The sequence below is a fragment of the Simochromis diagramma genome, unplaced genomic scaffold, assembly GCF_900408965.1.
Source record: "Simochromis diagramma unplaced genomic scaffold, fSimDia1.1 OVJJ01000517.1, whole genome shotgun sequence".
NCBI classification, from domain to species: Eukaryota; Metazoa; Chordata; class Actinopteri; order Cichliformes; family Cichlidae; genus Simochromis; species Simochromis diagramma.
Window position 1 is genome coordinate 793,978 of NW_024387173.1, and position 18,400 is coordinate 812,377.

The 18,400-nt window shown below is 42.1% G+C and overlaps 1 protein-coding gene across 1 annotated transcript; it reads left to right on the forward strand.

The window, feature by feature from the left end:
- Nucleotides 1–146: 146 nt before the first annotated feature.
- Nucleotides 147–18,327, forward strand: engase (endo-beta-N-acetylglucosaminidase). Its single transcript, XM_040049192.1, has 14 exons — nucleotides 147–469; nucleotides 2,210–2,286; nucleotides 2,370–2,571; nucleotides 4,256–4,404; nucleotides 4,564–4,718; nucleotides 6,342–6,490; nucleotides 6,664–6,832; nucleotides 6,904–7,010; nucleotides 7,403–7,514; nucleotides 11,587–11,774; nucleotides 11,908–12,050; nucleotides 15,281–15,380; nucleotides 15,470–15,581; nucleotides 16,101–18,327. Exons 1-14 carry the CDS (start codon nucleotides 384–386, stop codon nucleotides 16,476–16,478), a joined length of 2,127 nt encoding a protein of 708 aa, XP_039905126.1. The 5' UTR covers nucleotides 147–383; the 3' UTR covers nucleotides 16,479–18,327.
- The last annotated feature ends 73 nt before the right edge of the window (nucleotides 18,328–18,400 follow it).

Genomic DNA, 18,400 nt, shown 5'->3' on the forward strand with positions numbered 1-18,400 from the left:
ATGAGGATAAGAAAGGAAAAAATATTTCAAAAATGTGAAATACACGAGAAAGGGGAAACAGGAAGCAGGGAAGGGAACGGTCATTGATGGGTATTTGGGGAAGAGATGGGCGGGGCTGAAGGTGTAAATAGAACTAGGAAAGCAAATTTTGTTATTTGAGAGAAACACAGCTGGTTGGGAGCTGATTTAGTTTGTTAATAACATGATGTTGTACACACTGTACAGTAGGTGGTGGTGTGCACCTTTCAGCTGTCTGCAACCGCCTATTAACTTGAGAGAGAATGAGAGAGAGAACGACGTCCTCACTGGTTGAAAAGCCGTTTCAGTTTCCATGTCTTCAGATAACTTGACACTTCATTACTCTCTGTACGAAATTCAGGGAAATGGCATCGAGTGGTGAGGAAATCCAGCTTCCTTTACGAAGGAAAAGAAAGAACGGAGAGGAAAGTGATGGTGTTGCAGGAAAGAGGTACAACATTTAGTCAGGAGAGCCCTTGTGCCTGCTGTGTGAAAATTAGGCCTAAAAGTTCCCGATATACGTATTTCTTTTTTTTATGCCTTATATCTTTATTTATTTTGGTAAATAGGCTGTAGTCAACATAACCTATGGCGTTAAATATAAAACAAAGAACAGCTTTGCAAGTATCTTTAACAGTCTGCTATTCTTCCTGCTCTGCGTTTGATATTATAATTAATCACCCTTTTGCCACTTGAAATGTCTTTATTGAAATGCTATGAGATATTTGTCAGGTGTCTTTTGTAAAACAGATTTTTAAATCTCAAAGAGAGGATACGAAATGATCGATCACGTTGCCAAAAAAAGTTATGTTAGAGAACTTCCGGTCAAGATCTTCTGTCTTGTCAAGTTAAGCTCCGTCTTCACCTAGGAGAAGAGAAAGGAGAAAACTACGGGACACAGTACTGGAAGCAGGAAGGGAATGATCATTTATGGGGATCATGCCAGATACATTGGGGTTCTCGTCGGTGGATGAGAAGGTTGCTTCCCTGCACCTTCTGGTCAGGGAACGATTCCTGACTGTTTGTGCTTATGCATCAAACAGTTCAGAGTAACCAGGCTTATTGAAGTCACTGAGTGGGCAACGACAAGGAGACATCGAGGAGCGTGACTGGGAGGAACGACCTGTCTAAACTGATTCCGAGCTGTGTTTTGTTTTTGGACTTTTTCATAAACCACAGTTTGTTTGTTTGAAAGGGAGAGTGTTTGTTAGTTGAACCACAGATACAAGAGGAACAAGGTGGTTTTTGTCCTGGTCGCAGACCACTGAACCAGCTCTTTATCCCCTCAATGATATTTGAGAGTGTGTGGAAAAGGCATTGGAGTGTCCCATGGGGGATGCTTCGGGAGTATGGGGTGTCCGGTCCATTGTTATTAGCCATTCAGTCCTTGTTACGGGAGCTTTGTCCACATTACCGGTGTTATGCCAAGAAATGATCGTCTGCCAAAAACTGATTTCCGGTATTTGCCAAAAACTGATTGTTCGTATTTAAACTGCTATAAATAACTTGTTAGTCTATAATATGTGAGACATATGTCAAATATATGTATGTATGAATGATATCAAGTCATCTTGAACCACAAACAGCATTCTTGTAACAAGATAGAAGCCGTAATCAGTTTTTGGCAGTGACTTTTATATATCCTTTATTTATCCAGTTAAAAATGTGTTTTTTAAGAGCAATCTGGCCAAGAGGACAGAACAATTGCAACAAATATAACAACAGTTCTGCAAACATATTTTAAGTGGACAAAAAGGACCGGATTGGTTATAATGTAAGTACAATAACACAGAGTTAAAAAGATACTTGAAAAACATGTAATTTTTACATTTTGTATATAACCCCTTTGTAAACCCTGTTCACTGAAGTCTATTTACCAACATACACAAAGAGATTACACATAAAAACCAGGAAGCACTGGAAATCAGGTTTTGGTAGGCGATCACTTTCTGGCACAACACCGGCAACAATTTGGACTAATTTCCGGTGGGTGCTGGACTCTTCCAGGACTCTTCCAGAGCAACTTTTTTATGTTAAGGGAATTTTCTCTGTCTGGGAACCGATTAATTGCAATATTGTCAGAGAAATTTTTGATATCTGGGAACCTTTTTCGGAAATACTGTCACATCAGATTAGTTTAAAAACCAATTTAAAAAAAAAACCCTTTTCCTGGTTTCTTATCCTTTATCAGGTTGGAATCTTGTTTGGATCAGCCCACGGACTCAGTTATTTGTGAAGTCGTCACGTATACAGCGTCACCGCTACCTAGTAAGGTTACAAGTCTAAAAAGATCTGAGTTAAAGCTGGTATCTTGTACATTCTTGTACATGCTGTTTCTTGTTGTCTTCAAGAGAAACATTATGATGCTGACACCACTGAACCAATCACCTGCGGTCTTGAATCAATGGAGGATCTGTTGTCGTGGACAAGAAGTAAGGCAAACCCCTTCAGTGTGGCAGTTGTCCCCTTGGCACCTAGAGAGCCTCCTCTGGACCGTTGTCTGCGACGGACCTTGGTGTCTCATGACATGATGGGTGGCTACCTTGATGACAGGTATGAAGCGAGTGAGTCTTGCCAACATGTGATACGCACTTTCTTTGTCTATGCTTCACGTTTCTGAATCATAAGATTCAGCACGGTGATTTCTGGCTAATCTTGCTGACAGACCTTAATGTGACACCTTGCGATATGATCACAGAGCACCCAAACCTTGTGCATGCTGACCTTATAAAAAGGGTTAAAGCCACTGGGGTAAAGGGTACAGCTAAAATTGTTGTCTTGGCAAATATCTATATTTAATTAGCTTGTTGAAATACAAAACTGTAATTAAAGTCAGATATTTGTCTGTCTTAATAATAGGGTGTGATAGTTTTCTTCGTATTTTAACATAGACTATCAATACAGCAGTTTACTATGGTGCTTTAAATAATAACCTTCTTCTGTCCGTGCATGTTAAGCACAAAAATGATATGTGTGGGTGTGTTATGGTGTTAAATCCTGATTGTTTGGTACTCTTACACAAGGACCACGCTGAATCAGCAGTCCTTGTATATTAGTCCTTTTCCATATAACCACTTTCAGTGGCATTTTTGCGTCATTTACCCTAACACCTGCAATCATGCTCAATGCTGATCGATTCTATACATGAACAAAAGCTATGTTTATGAGAGCTCTAGAAAACAAAGTGTCTTTCGCAATATATCAGCAGGCCTACGGTCAAAGTGGCATATTTTTGCAATAATAATGAGCTGCAGCCAAAACAGCAGCGTGCGTGACAGGAAACAGGCCATGGAGCAGCCGAATAATTAAATTTGTGAGCTAGCGTTTGTGACGGGGAAGGCTAATACATCGACAGTAGCTGCTTCTGTCTCAGTGCAGACGGTCAGAAAACATGCAAACAGGTGATAAAGAGCTGTTTTTGTCTTTTTTATCTCACCAACAATTTTTTTTGAAAGCATAATTTCTTTGTGGCTTTAGTTAGCATAGACCGTGTGTGTGTGTGTGTGTGTGTGTGTGCGCGCGTGTGTGCGTGTGTGCTTAAGAGACTGCAACAATATTGGACATATTCTCCTCTTATCATCTTTGCCACAAATAGTTCTTTAATTTACTTTGAAAAGATTTGGTCAACACAACTAATCCCCTGCCTTTGATTTAATAACTAAAGGGTCCACCCTAAAACCAGTGTATTATATTAAAATCTGTAATTATTCATTCTGAATTATTCTTAGACACTGCACCAGGTCATCCAACCGATTAGCTTCTAACTGGCTGAAGGCTGCCGCTCTGCCCAGTTCTGAGATCCATCAAGGGCCAGCCCACAAACTATGCCTTAGACCATGGTATAGCTACTTAAGAAAACTGCAGCAAATGGCAGTTTTGTATGCATGACAGTTTTTAGTGAGGCTCCATGCCGTAAAATAACCTTAAAACGCGTAGAGTTTCATTACTACTCTAAATTATTTTAGATCTGATTGACACATTTTCTTCCTCTGGAGAAAAGATGTCAGGTCACTTGTTCCCAGCTAGAAGAAAATTCGAAATGCTTGTAAATCCCAACACACATCCAGTTACAACCAACTACATGTACTGTAAATGCTACAGTTTGATACACCTTACCTAGAACAGCCTAAACTTGTGGCTTAAGCTTTTATTTCTTTGGTTTAAGTTCATGGAGATGTTGTTACAGTCACACTGTTGTACTGGTCTCACACAGGCTTTCTTCTGTTTCCTCTCTAAGGTTTGTTCAGGGCACAAATGCAGAGGCTCCATATGCTTTCTACCACTGGCAGTACATCGATATTTTTAACTACTTTTCACACCACCTGGTAACTATTCCTCCGGCTGTGTGGACCAACGCTGCACACAAACATGGAGTCATCGTTATTGGTGAGCAGAAAGTCTCAATAAAGCAGAACCAGTTTAGTACGTCTGAAATAGCATCATAAATTTTAAATGTAGGATATACTAAAAGAAAAGGAGTATGTTGGCAGAAAGAGAAATGGTATCTTTTCTTGTCTTGAAATGTTAAACTGCTGTGGTCTACAGGGACTTTCATCACAGAGTGGATAAATGGAGCTGCGATATGTGAAGACTTCCTGAAAGATGAGGAGTCGTACCGGAGAGTAGCTGATAAACTTGTCCAGATTAGCCACTGTTTTGGCTTTGACGGCTGGCTCATTAACATAGAGAACAAGCTCAGTGTGAGTAAAGCGTCTGTGCTCACCTCTAAAACAAACTGTTTAGGAAATATAGCCAATTTTTTAATCCATCTCCCAACCGGCACCAAGTTTTACCCCTAGTCAGCTCTTCCAGCTCATCCAGGGTACTCACAGGTGTTTTCCAAGCTAGCCAAGAGATATAATCCCTCCAGTGTGTCCTGGGTTTCCTCGCAACACCTCATTTAGGAGGCATTGTAGACAGATGCCCGAATCACCTAAATTGGGTTATTTAGATGTGGAGGAGTAGCAGCTCCACTCCAAGTTCCTTCCTAATGACCAAACTCGTCATCCTATCTTGAACGGAGAGCTCAGCCACACTTCAGAGGAAGCTCATTTCTGCTGCTTGTGCCCTCATTTATGAACAAGACCCTCAGGTACATAAACTCCTACACTTGATCAAGAATTTACCATAGCTTGGAATGGCATGGATTAGGAGGCAGTCAGGGACAGAGTTCCTGATGATTACAAAGCCAACATATTGGGTGCCAGTGTAGCTGACATAATGAACCTGTGTTTAATGCAGTGGCAGGTTTGACTTCAACCGGATGCCATTTGTTCCATCCTCCCGCTCTCTCGATCTCAAGTTTCTATTGTTAACTATCTAAAAAAGGAAAAAAGCCTAAATTATTTTCTGTTTATTTTTTTAATAACACTTAAAAAAATAAACTGGACTGAGACAAATTAGTCATCTTTTACACAATACTTAATTGTAGGCTGTAAATCTTAATGTACCGTTTTCCCAGAAATGGCAGCACCCTCTACATCTTTGTCAGTAGATGTAGAGGGGAAGGATTACAGACAGCTTTTATGCAATCTTATTGAAAACCTATTAAATCACTGAAAAAGCCACAGAAGCAAAAACAAATCCTACATCTGTCATTAATAACAGGCTGTGAGTATTTAGCTTTTACTCTACCATCTATTGGAGCAGATCAAAGAAATGATTTAATCATAAACAGCGGTCCCTCGTTTATGGCAGGAGTTACGTTCTAAAAATAACCCGCGATAGGTGAAATCCACAAAGTAGTCAGCTTTATTTTCTACAATTATTAGAGATGTTTTAATGTAAAACCCCTCACTACTCACTATATACACTTTTTTCAGACAGGCATGAACATTTTCACACTTTTCTCTCTTGTTTAAAGACTCTTAAAGTTCAAACCGTTGCAGAAAAATAAGTCCAGTAGTATAAAACGTTTCGTTGACATTGCCGTGTTTGTTGGGGAGAAAACGTACAAACACACAGTGCAGCACTTCAGAGTCACACTGCTAGCAATTGAAGATTTATGTAAATTTGACAAGCTGAACGCATTCTCTACTGGACAGGAGACACGACACGATTGACAACGGTCTACAGCCAATCAGGATGCAGAACACAATTCGCTGTGTATTTAAAAAAAGAAAAAAGCATGCAAAATTGCACAAAAAAATCTGCAAAACAGCGAGGCCGTGAAAGGTGAACCGTGCTATAGCGAGGGACCACTGTACTACTGATGTGTGCTTTGATTTGTGCTTAGCTTTTGGGAAAAAGTAAACCGATTGCATGACAGTGTCGGTCTTTGCACCTGTAGCAGATGGATCATGTGTGCTGCTCTCTGCTTACAGGAGGTTGCAGTGCGAAATGTGCCGCTGTTCCTGCGCTATCTGACAGACCAGATGCACGAGAGAGTGTCCGGCAGCCTTGTGCTGTGGTACGACAGTGTACTTGACAATGGAGAGCTAAAATGGCAGAATGAGCTCAACCAGTCCAACAGGTAGATTTAAAAAAAACAAAACGTGTTTCCTTTATAGCATCTGATCAAAAACAAAGACTGAAAAAGAGAACTTTGGTCCACAGAAGTGTGTCAGACCTTTTAGATCACGATTGCTTCTAGCCTGTCAGTTCCTGGCAAACAGTTATGTATCCGTGTCAATATCTCCATACCAGGGTGTTTTTTGATGCTTGTGATGGCCTCTTTACCAACTACAACTGGAAGGAGGAGAACCTAGTGGAGATGAAGAACCTGGCGCTCCAAGACCGCCAAGCTGACATCTATGTTGGAGTGGATGTGTTTGCTCGAGGAGAGGTAGTAGGAGGAATGTTTGAGACAAATAAGGTAAGAAACTGTGAATTGTGTTTGCCAGCTTGTGCTTGTACCGTGCAGCGTCTGATTTTGGTTGTCTGCAGGCGCTGGAGATCATTCGAAGGCACAACTTCTCTGTAGCCATCTTTGCTCCTGGCTGGGTATACGAGACTCATGAGGATAAGAGTGAATTCCGCAAGAATCAAGACAAGTGAGACTAGTGCAACATCTACTCTGTGAAAAAATCAGACTGTATTTATAGATGGGTGTAGGCACCATAAGTTGAAGGCTTTAGCCATCACTGTCTTGTTTTTTAACAGTGAGCAGCAGAAGTGAGATTGTGCACTGAGAGGCTAGTAACTTCTCACTTGTCAGTCCTTTTGGGCTCTAATGAGAACCATAATAGGGGGAGGAAGCTGAGAGCCTTTTTCACATTCAGACTTACAATCACTCCTTGCTGGCTGTTGGAGTAAATGCTAAGTTAAGGTTCTTGTGCATTTGCAACACTTCTGAGAACTGGACACAGCATCCATCTTTCAAATATAGACAATATGTGGGGCATGTTAGTCAGTGTAAAGACTGAGATGTCTGTCCTGTGTGCAGGTTCTGGGCTCTCCTGTCAAACTACCTGTACATCCACCGACTAGCCTCACCGCTCCCCTTCATCTCCTCCTTCTGCCAGGGCTTTGGGAATGCTGTCTACTGGCAAGGACAGGTACTGAAGTAAAGCGTTATTTATGTATTACACTGCTTCATGTATTACCTTTGCATTACTCCCTGTGTAAATGCCAATAACAATATGACACTAAACTTTCTTTTGCTCACATTTTATTTAGAAAGCACTTTAAAATACCCAGCACAGGACCAAAGTGCTGTACAGAAAATAAGTTAAAAACAATAGAATAACAGAAGACAGCAAAAATAAATAAAACACATAATACATAAAAATTAAAACAGCCCTATATTAAAAAACAAGATAAAACAGCATAGAATCAACTAAAAACAACTAAAATAACACTAAAAATAAAAACCAAAATCTCACGTGGTGTCAAAGGCCAGGGTGAAGAGGTGGGTTTCCAGGAGTGATTTAAAAACAGGTAGAGAAGAAGCCTGTCTGATCTCTGAAGGGAGATCGTTCCACAGGTTGGAGCACGATCTCCTCTATGCTCAGCCCTGGGTACATTCAGGAGCAGCTGATCGGCTGACCTGAGAGAGCGGGTGGATGTATAAGGCTGTAGCAGCTCAGAGAGATAAGATGGGGTTAGGCTATGGAGGGCTTTAAAAGCAAATAAAAGAATTTTAAAATGAATCCTAAAAGAAATGCTCCTACATACTTGCACATATTTCCATCCTAATAAGGAAAACTTCCATAAGATATTTCTTTGAAGTTTTACCACAAAACTAACGGCAAAGTCAAAAACAGCCCTGGAGCAGTTTACAGGGCTGACAGTGATCTGAGTACACTTGGAACAAGGTGTGATTCTAAAAGCTGTTGCATCACTTCTTTTGTTTTGTTTTCAATCCCAGTCAAGTTTCATCTGCTTGGCTAGTGTGAAGGGGTGTGCTAACTTTGTGTTAGCGTCATAGATTGTGTAGAAAAGGATTGATTTCTGAGGTGTTGTATAGCTTTGATGTACACCCCTTAAGTTGCTTTGCCATTGCTGTCCCGTCTCCCATTCTTCTAAACAGAGCTTTTCCTCACAAACAGAAGGTTTGAACAGCAGGTGGGTGGTCTTCTGTACTTACAGAGAGCTTTGTGACTCAGATGGCCTTATTTAGGGTGTCCCCCTCTGGTAATGATCTCACTGACATCACTATAGAGATAGAATAGAAGAAACTGTCTGAAGCCAAGACCAAGCTGAAGCCTGTGCTTTTGGATCAGAGGGCTTACTCGTGTAATATGAGTATTCACTGTTGTACTGGTAACAGTGAATACTGTCCTTTTTCTTTTTTATGTAAAGGAAAGACAATTTACATAAAAAAGAAAAAGGACAGTATTCACTGTTACCAGTACAACAGTGAATACTCATATTACACTTAACATTTTTTTATGTAAAGGAAAGACAATTCTCCTCCTTATCGTGGTGGAGGGGTTTGTGTGTCCCAGGGATCCCAGGGGCTATGTTGTCTGGGGGCTTTTGCCCCCTGGTAGGGTCTCCCATGGCAAATTGGTCCTGGGTGAGGGACCAGACAAAGAGCGATTCAGAAGACCCTTATGAAAAGAATATCGAGGGAACAGGGAACTCGGGTGTGGGAGGAGTTCAGAGAGGCCATGGAAAAAGACTTTCGGACTGCCTCGAAGAGATTCTGGCAAACCGTCAGGCATCACAGGAGGGGAAAGCGGTGCTCTACCTGCACTGTGTATAGTGCTGGCGGAGCGCTGCTGACGTCGACTGAGAAAATTGTCAGGCGGTGGAAGGAATACTTCGAGGACCTCCTTAATCCCACCGACACGTCTTCCGAGGAGGAAGCAGAGTCTGGGGATGAGGGGAATGACCCGCCAATTTCCGGGGGCGAGGTCACTGAGGCAGTTAAACAACTTCTTGGTGGCAGAGCCCCTGGTGTTGATGAGGTTCGCCCCGAGTTCCTGAAGGCTCTGGACGTTGTAGGGCTGTCCTGGTTGACACGCCCCTGCAATGTTGCGTGGAGATCAGGGGCAGTACCTGTGGACTGGCAGACCGGGGTGGTGGTCCCCATCTTTAAGAAGGGGGACCGGAGGGTGTGTTCCAACTACAAGGGGATCACACTCCTCAGCCTCCCTGGGAAAGTCTATGCCAGGGTGCTGGAAAGGAGAGTTCGTCCGCTAGTCGAACCTCGAATACAGGAGGAACAATGCGGTTTTCGTCCTGGTCGCGGAACACTGGACCAGCTCTTTATCCTCTCGAGGATACTTGAGGGTGCAAGGGAGTTTGCCCAACCAGTCTACATGTGTTTTGTGGACTTGGAGAAGGCATTCGACCGTGTCCCTTGGGGTGTCCTGTGGGAGGTGTTGCGGGAGTATGGGGTGTCTGGCCCATTGCTACGGGCCATTCGATCCCTATGCAACCATTGTAAGAGCTTGGTTCGCATTGCCGGCAATAAGTCGTACTCGTTCCCAGTGGGTGATGGGCTCCGCCAGGGCTGCCCTTTGTCTCCAGTTCTGTTCATAATTTTTATGGACAGGATTTCTAGGCGCAGCCAAGTGGCGGAGGGCTTTCGCTTTGGTGGCCTCAGAATCTCATCTCTGATTTTTGCGGATGATGTGGTTCTGTTGGCTTCATCGGGTGAGGGCCTCCAGCTCGCACTGGAACGGTTCGCAGCCGAGTGTGAAGCAGCGGGAATGAGGATCAGCACCTCCAAATCTGAGGCCATGGTTCTCAGCCGGAAAAGGGTGGAGTGCCCACTCCGGGGTCGGGGATGAGTTCCTGCCCCAAGTGGAGGAGTTCAAGTATCTCGGGGTCTTGTTCGCGAGTGATGGGAGAAGGAAGCCGGAGATCGACAGATGGACTGGGGCTGCAGCTGCAGTAATGCAGACGCTGCACCGGTCCGTCGTGGTGAAGAGGGAGCTGAGTGTAAAAGCGAAGCTCTCAATTTACCGGTCGATCCACGTCCCTACCCTCACCTATGGCCACGAGCTGTGGGTAGTGACCGAAAGAACGAGATCGCGGATACAAGCGGCAGAAATGAGCTTCCTCCGAAGGGTGGCTGGCCTCTCCCTTAGAGATAGGGTGAGAAGTTCGGCCATCCGGGAGGGGCTCAGAGTAGAGCTGCTGCTCCTCCACATCGAAAGGAGCCAGCTGAGGTGATTCGGGCATCTGACAAGGATGCCCCCTGGGCGCCTCCTGGGTGAGGTGTTCCAGGCATGTCCCACCGGGAGGAGGCCCCGGGGCAGACCCAGGACACGCTGGAGAGATTATATCTCTCGGCTGGCCTGGGAACGCCTTGGTGATAAGCTGGAGGAGGTGGCTGGGGAGAGGGAGGTCTGGGCCTCTTTGCTTAGGCTGCTGCCCACGCGACCCGGCCTCGGATAAAACGGATGAAGATGGATGGATGGATGGATGGATGGAAAGACAATTTTGCATATCAGGTGATAATTTAAAAAACAAACAGACATCATCAACAGTGTAATTATTTATTTAAAGAAGACAAACTCCAGAATTAGTCTGTGAAAAACAAAGTACACTTCTTGTTAACGTCTTGAACCACTTTCAGTTATTCTGTTGTAGATTTACTTTGTGTGTTTAAGATGATCGGTTATCGCCCAGACAGCCGGACATTTGACTCTAGACTAGTTTGGTGTACAGAAGAGTTCAGGGTCAGCAGGGTGTCCGGGTCCCATCCTCTGAAAACCAACCTAAACCGTCATCTCTGCACCACCTTGCTCGTTAGTTGGTATGAGGTGTTTGTTTCCACATGTGGTGCAGGCACCTCCCCTTGTGTGTCCAAAGGACGTTATTCCACAAGTCTTGTGGTTTGTTCAGACACAACAACTTTGCAAACCTAAACCATGCTGCCGTCTTCTCATGTTCAGAGAGAAGTGGACTTTTCCTACAACTATTGCAACAAGCCAGTCTTATTCTAATTGTATGGTCATGAACTTTAACCTTACCTTGCTTACAGAGGTTTGTCACATGTAATGTTTTACAGGTCATCGTTAAGCTGTAAGCAGCTGAAAGCTTACCTGTTACTCAAAAGTTTACTTGTCAAACCTATTAAAGTGTACTATTTGCTTTATTAGTTTATTAACATTGTTTAAAAATGTGCAGAGTAATTTTGTATTTTTTACTCTTTTTTTTTTCTGTATGTAGCATGAGACAAATAGCAGCTGGTTCAACCTGACAGCCCAGGAGATTCAGCCTTTGTACTACCACCAGACTCTAGGGGGCCTCGGGTGGCTGAGAAGCTCTGGCTGCCCGAAGGACGCCTGGAATGGAAGTTGTTCGCTGCTGCTCGACGGACTCATCCCTGCAAGCCACACCACTCCAGTTTGTGCCAAGTGTGTGGGTTTGTTTGATTGAGGCTTTATTTTGTTTTAGTTTCTACCTTATTTTCACATAGAAAACTCAGAACTGCAGTCTAAGGCACATATGGAACAGCTCATTTCTCTTTTTTTTTTTTCCTTGATTCAGGATCTTCTCCATCCATGTACCCCTGCCGTCCAGTACACTGGTGAGCCTCATCTACAAGGCGTCTCCTGAGATCGCAGTCTCCTTGGAGCTGAAGACGACTGATGCCAGTCAGTGCACACACGTCGATGTCCAGGAAATCCAACGTGAGTTTCTTAAGACCCTTCAAAAAATCTTTTTGAATCACCACCATTAAGCCTGACAGGGAATCACTACTCATTTCGCACAGTCAAAACCCTCTCTGCTTTAGTTTGGTTTACATTATAGTTGAGAACATTTAAGGAGCAGACTAATTAAAAACTGACTGATTTTCATGTGTGAAATTAAGTTTGTACGGCTGTTGGTTGTTTTTATAAACTGTTACCTTATTGAGTTTCATTATAGACAGTTTACCCAGCGAGTGCCTCTTTAAAAACGAGAAAAAGGACCCTTCCTTTGGTGAGTGGTGTAGATATTTAGACTTTGCAGTGTTTCAATCCACACTATATGAAATTACTATTCTTCAATGGCTGGAAACTATAGACTGTATACAAAAGATGGATTAAGAGACTCATCCATTGGTTTCTGGATTCCACAGGTTAACACCTCAGCGTTGGCACTGAACTGTTTGAATATTAAACTGTATGATTGTGAGAATAGTCTGGCTTATAGACACTCTAAGCAAAACTCTTGCTTAAATCAGAATAATTCCATTTCTTTAGAGATATGGGTTTTTTTGCTTTTGATGCCTCAATTCTCTTGTGATTTCTCAAAGAGACGGAAGGCAAAATATAGAGTTTGTCAAAAGAAGTGTTGCAGCGATGTTCTGGATGAGGAAAATGTGTTTATTGAACATTACAGTGCGCAAACCTGTTCTGGCAGGCCTGCAAATAAAGAACTTTAAACATGTTTACAGCACAGTATGGGCACTTCGAGGCCATTAGGTCTCATACAAAAACCAATATTCAATAAACAAAACCTTTGTAGAGCCATCCTATTGGTCCCTAATTCCTTTAGCAGCACATCATCCATCCAGAGTCATAAAGGAGTATCCTCATGATTTAGGCCATTTAGTACGTTTATTTAACTTAATTTTTAACTGCTATTAAAAAAATCTAACACTGGGATAAATAAAATATTTGTTATCTTATTTTAAGAAGAACAAAGAGCCCAGCAACAGATGGTGTGGCCCCCACAGAGCCCTGATCTGAACACCGGGGATTATGTCCGGGATTGCATGAGGAGACATAAGATACTGACATTTTAGATCCACAGAACTGTGGCAAGTTCTCCAAGATGCTGATCAACAGGCCTTAAACAGTGTGCTGAGGTGAACTGGTGCTATAAAAGGCACCAGTACATGTGGTGTATGTGTGTGTGTATATATATATATATATATATTAGGGGTGCAACGATATTCGTATCGATATTGAACCGTTCGATACGGTGCTTTCGGTTCGGTACGCATATGTATCGAACAATACAACATTTGTAATTTATTTTATCAACTTTCCTTCTGACGATACTGTCTGTGTTGAGCGCTCAGTGAATCTGCGTTCGACTACTCCGCCTAGGCTGCACTGTCGAGCGCAGATCCACTGAGCGCTCAACACAGACAGCATAGTCAGAAGGAAGAGCGCAGGGCAAGCTAGCAAGACAGAAGTTAAGCTCTCCTTGCAACATGGACCTCCCCCACCCTCATTCAGATCTGGCGTTTGGAATTATTTTGGTTTTCATGTCACGTATGACCCTGAAGGTAAGCGAGTCCTGGACTAAAGTAAAACAGTATGTTGGATGTGCCATGCAATGCTCAATTACATGGGTGGGAACTAGTGTGTTAGCGCAGTTAGCTCGTTAACGTGTTGGCCGTCTAGCCCCATGCACGGGGCGATCGGTGGTAGCTCGTTAACGGAGATTTGCCGTGTTGTGGCGTTAAGGTCATTTCAACGAGATTAACCTGAAAGCACTAGTGGGAACACAACGAATATGACTGCACATTTACGCCGACATCATCCTAGTGCAAAGACAAAAACAACAAGCATGCTACTAACTTTAGCCGAGTCATTTAGACAGCTGTTAGCACATGATTCTCCTTATGCTGCTGAGAATATAGCCCAGAAGAAGCGGATAGTATAGCTTTTATTTTGGAAAGAGACATTTCTCTGTAATAAACTCTCTTTTCCAAAGATGAGTGATTCCTCAATCAGATACAGGGCTTGCAATATCGCTAGCCCGACGTCCCAGGGCTAGCGATTTTTTTCAGTCGGGCTACCAAAATCTATCTCTTCCCTGCCTGTCGGGCTATTGTAGGAAGGAAAAATATATGTCAATGCTTTTGCATTCTTTCAGAAATGTAGCTGGGTAATTATGTCATTGGCATCGGTGAGCCACTGTCAATATGTGACATATTGAAATCGCGTTTGAATTTGCGCTTGTTTTTTTGCTTTCACTTTGCAATCGTGTGAACTGTGTATAGAGAGCGACAGCACTCATCTGTGAGTGATGATAATTTGTGCACCAATTCCTCTGACATCGTCTTATTAATCGTTAGTTTACTATGCAAACATGACAAGTGAAATCTCTCGCAGCAAGCTTAAACATGTGAGAGGTTGATCACGCAGAGAATCGCTGAGCTTATGTGAGTGCGTGTGTAAAAGCAGCAGGATATATATTTCAGTTCTGCTGAGCCAAATAAGACAGGTCAGGGTGAAGAAGTGACAGCCAAAGAAAAGCTTACCACAAAACGGAGAAGTTATGACAAATCAGACTATAAGGCAAAAAGAAAGTGCAGCTTTATGGTTTCATGGACAAAATAATTTCTGTGGCTGCAATATGATGAGCTAAATAACCAGGGCTGCACATAAGTGGTCCGCAGGTGCGCATTCGCTGTCAAAATAAAAAACACGCACAAGGGTTAGGGTTAAATTTAAAAACTGTACTTTTGAGTTAAAATATATATTTATAATTTTAATAAATGACAAATTAAAAAGGCATGAACATTTTTTTTGTATCGAAAAAATATCGAACCGTGACACCAAAGTATCGAACCGAACCGTGAATTTTGTGTATCGTTGCACCCCTTATTTATTTATATATATATATATATATATATATATATATATATATATATATATATATATATATATTAGTGAACAGGTGTTTGCAGTGTATATATAAAAATTCTCCTTTGAAATTGAATATGTATTTTTAAAAAAAGTGCCCTTCATTCTCACGTTACTATTAATGTCTCAATTTATTACATAGTGCTGTTGGTCAGGCTTAGGGGCTTTAGTTTCACACAGTTGCTGATACTTCATCATTTATTGAAGGTTTGTGATCCTGCCTCCAAATCACACAGCAAGTCGAGTCGTTGTTGGGTGTTTTTGTGTGTCTATAGTTAACAGTGTATCCCCTGAAGTACTGGATGACGAGCACCAGTTAGTGAACAAGTTCACTCAGCTATGTGGAAACTTGAACCACAATGGTTGGACCATGAGGTGTGTGGAGCACTAACAGCTGAGTGATTTTAATTTCTCCAAAGAGTTGAAGTTCTTGGACTTATTTTTTTCCCCATGTTTGTGAGCAGGTGTTCACAGCTGGAGCTTCACTGCTGCACTCTTCGAGAAGTTTGTGTGAAGATCGAACGCATCGGACAGCCTGAGGACAGGCCTTTCAGCTGCAGGGTGGGAGAACTCATGGTGAGACAGTGGGAGCAAGTACTCCTCGATGTATTACTCTGTGCCTGCTGTTAGAGATTAGAATGTAAGCTTGGATCCATAAATAATAATGATAATACATTTTATTTATAGGCGCCTTTAAAGACCTTTAAGGTCACCTTACATTAGTACGACAAAATAAAAGCATAAGGTAAACAACAACAAAAATAAGCCCTACACACTGGGCTTGTGTGGGGTTATTTTGTGGTATTTGGTACACATTTTATTAGCCACACATGACATGAAGACAAATGTAAAGTTACTGATAAATATGTTTATTCCAGTCCACTTGAGATTAAACTGGGAGAATACACTCTCCAAGTTTGAAGCGGATTAAATGAACAGGTTTCAAGACAGACAAAGAAATGATGGACAGAGGTTTTTTTGCCAACTATCACAATATCAGCAGTAAGGTTACCAGTTTTCTTTGAGAAGTAATCTATTCAAAATTTGAATTTAAATCTGGTTCTAGCATGTTTCTTATTTGTCTCTTTCTACAAGGTCTTAGATGTAGCTAGCCTGCAGGTGCCCCCAGACAGGATTCAAGGTGTGTGCATTGATGACGTGGTGTGGCTGCGTGGGGCTGGAACCTCACTCCTCAACGCCACTCTGCGCTGGGACTACCCTGGCAACCTCGTACGTCACTTCAAGGTGTACTGGCGACAGCTGAGAGGACCTCATCCCAGCATCCCCCCCGGTCAGTTGGTTCTGGTGGGTCGCTCGTATTCCAATTTGTTCAGGGTGACGGAGCTGAGAGTGCCAGAACCTCCTGGCCTGTTGGAGCTGGTGGTGGAGCCAGTGATCAAGATGGGTTTCCCAGTCCCAGAGAGCCACTGGGGAAGAAGAAGCCTCAGCTACACAAAGGATTCCTCGAAATGAATTTTACACAAATACCAACCAGTAGCATCTTCATTCACTCTCATGCTACGACTGTTACTATCACACCTGTGAAGCAGAATGTGGAGAAATGCCTTAATTTGTTTCAGGATCAGTGTGCATCAGTGATGTAATCACCAATCTCGTCCCAGTGTAGTAGAAGCTTAAAGAAACATGTCAAACATCTTGTGAAATGTGAATTGAGGCTGTGTAAGTATACTTATGAATACAGCTTTGTAACATTTTACATCCTGTTTAAGATCTAGTTATTAACAAGAATGTTCAACAATAAAACTGGATAACTAAAGGATATTTTCAAAAATTTAAATTGAAGGGATAAAAGCAATATGTAACCTGTACGAAAATGCAAATATGATCCATATTTGGGTCAAATAAGTCTGGTGTCTGGGCATTCCAGACAAGAAAAGAAAGAAAGAAATTTGTTAAATTTGATAGTTTTGATCAGTTATGTGTAAAGCCAGTAGCATTCTAAACAAAAGAAAGGTGCACCTTACCCTTATACTGTTTTATGTCTTTGTCTGAATATCTAATCACAGTCTGTATAAGTGAATACAATCAAATCTACAGCCATGCTAACTGCTATAATAACTAAGCTAATACAATGCTAATATTAGCATGCTAACATACTATGCCGGTATCTTTTTATCTTTTATTTATATATTCTTTGATACATCTTAAAAATGTTTAAACCTTCTTGTTTTCTACTGACACTACTGGCGATCTAGCGAATTTTGCAAGTGCCTGAGTATTTTGGGTCTAGTTCATCTGCCTGTTTGTTTTGGCCGTTGTCTCCCTCGGATCCTTACACCTGACTGTCCGTGATGTGGCCTAGCAAGATCTGCGTCTTGCTCGTGTGGGTCTGGATTTTTATGTCATTGGTCTACCGACCTAGTGCTGGACTTTACCAATGCTCAGCTGATGAGCTTCTCCACCGCTCAAACTCATAGTACCCCTGTGTCTAATGGGAATTATGTTAGTTTCTGCTTTTATGTGATGAAGTTTTGTGGAGAAAAAAGAAACCCTGACAGTTTGGACCATGTTCGCTAAGCTTTGGTACTAACATGGCCCAGAGCCAAGGTGGCTAAGGTCTATCATCCCACCTAGACAATGGTGAAGCCAGTGCTTAATACCAGCCAAAAAGTAAAGGCTATACAATATTCATTTTTGTGTTATTATTCTTTCAGAGCAAACATAGAGAGATTCTTACAGTACAACATTATTGCATGAAGATGATGATTACATTTGGTATGTTTCCTCGAATGTCAAGGAAAGTTCGTTTTAAATGTCATAGGGTAAACGGATCTTCTGACTGTGCTCAGTGATGGAAGTTTTGGTTGTAATTTAAGGATTGAAATTTAGACATAACGGAAAAGGGCTCAAGCCCCCCACTGTTTATGTGTCTATTGTACCTTAAGCAAATTTCCTTGGACATTGGCTGCTTTTTCATTCATTTTCAGTCCAGCTCTTGTACCTGACCATTTTCAGAATGTTTTTGTCAAGCCTCTTAACCACGAATCATTAACTGAGTATAAATGCTCATCTGTGGGTGGGTGAATGACTGAATGTAGTGTAAAGCGCTTTGGGGTCCTTAGGGACTAAGTAAAGCGCTATACAAATGCAGGCCATTTACCATTCAAGCATAAAAAAGGAACCTACTCAAGGGATGAACTAGTTTTGTGTTCATACACAACAGACAGTTTAGCAAAGGACCAATTTTAAACTGTGTCTTTATGCACCAGCAGCTTGTCAAAACCAAAACACAATTTATGGAATTATTATTGTAGTAAAATGCCATTAGATTGTTAGTCACCATGCAGCATTTAAAAAAAAAAAAAAAAAAAAAAAAGACTGACAGCAGCTTAATTGTTCAGATCGACAATGGCACACACACTGACACGTGTATT

Coding starts and splice junctions, on each gene's coding strand:
- engase (XM_040049192.1), top strand. CDS start 384: ATGGCATCGAGTGGTGAGGAAATCCAGCTTCCTTTACGAAGGAAAAGA. Junction 11,775..11,907: donor ACCACTCCAGTTTGTGCCAA/GTGTGTGGGTTT, acceptor TCCTTGATTCAG/GATCTTCTCCATCCATGTAC. Junction 12,051..15,280: donor CGATGTCCAGGAAATCCAAC/GTGAGTTTCTTA, acceptor GTGTGTCTATAG/TTAACAGTGTATCCCCTGAA.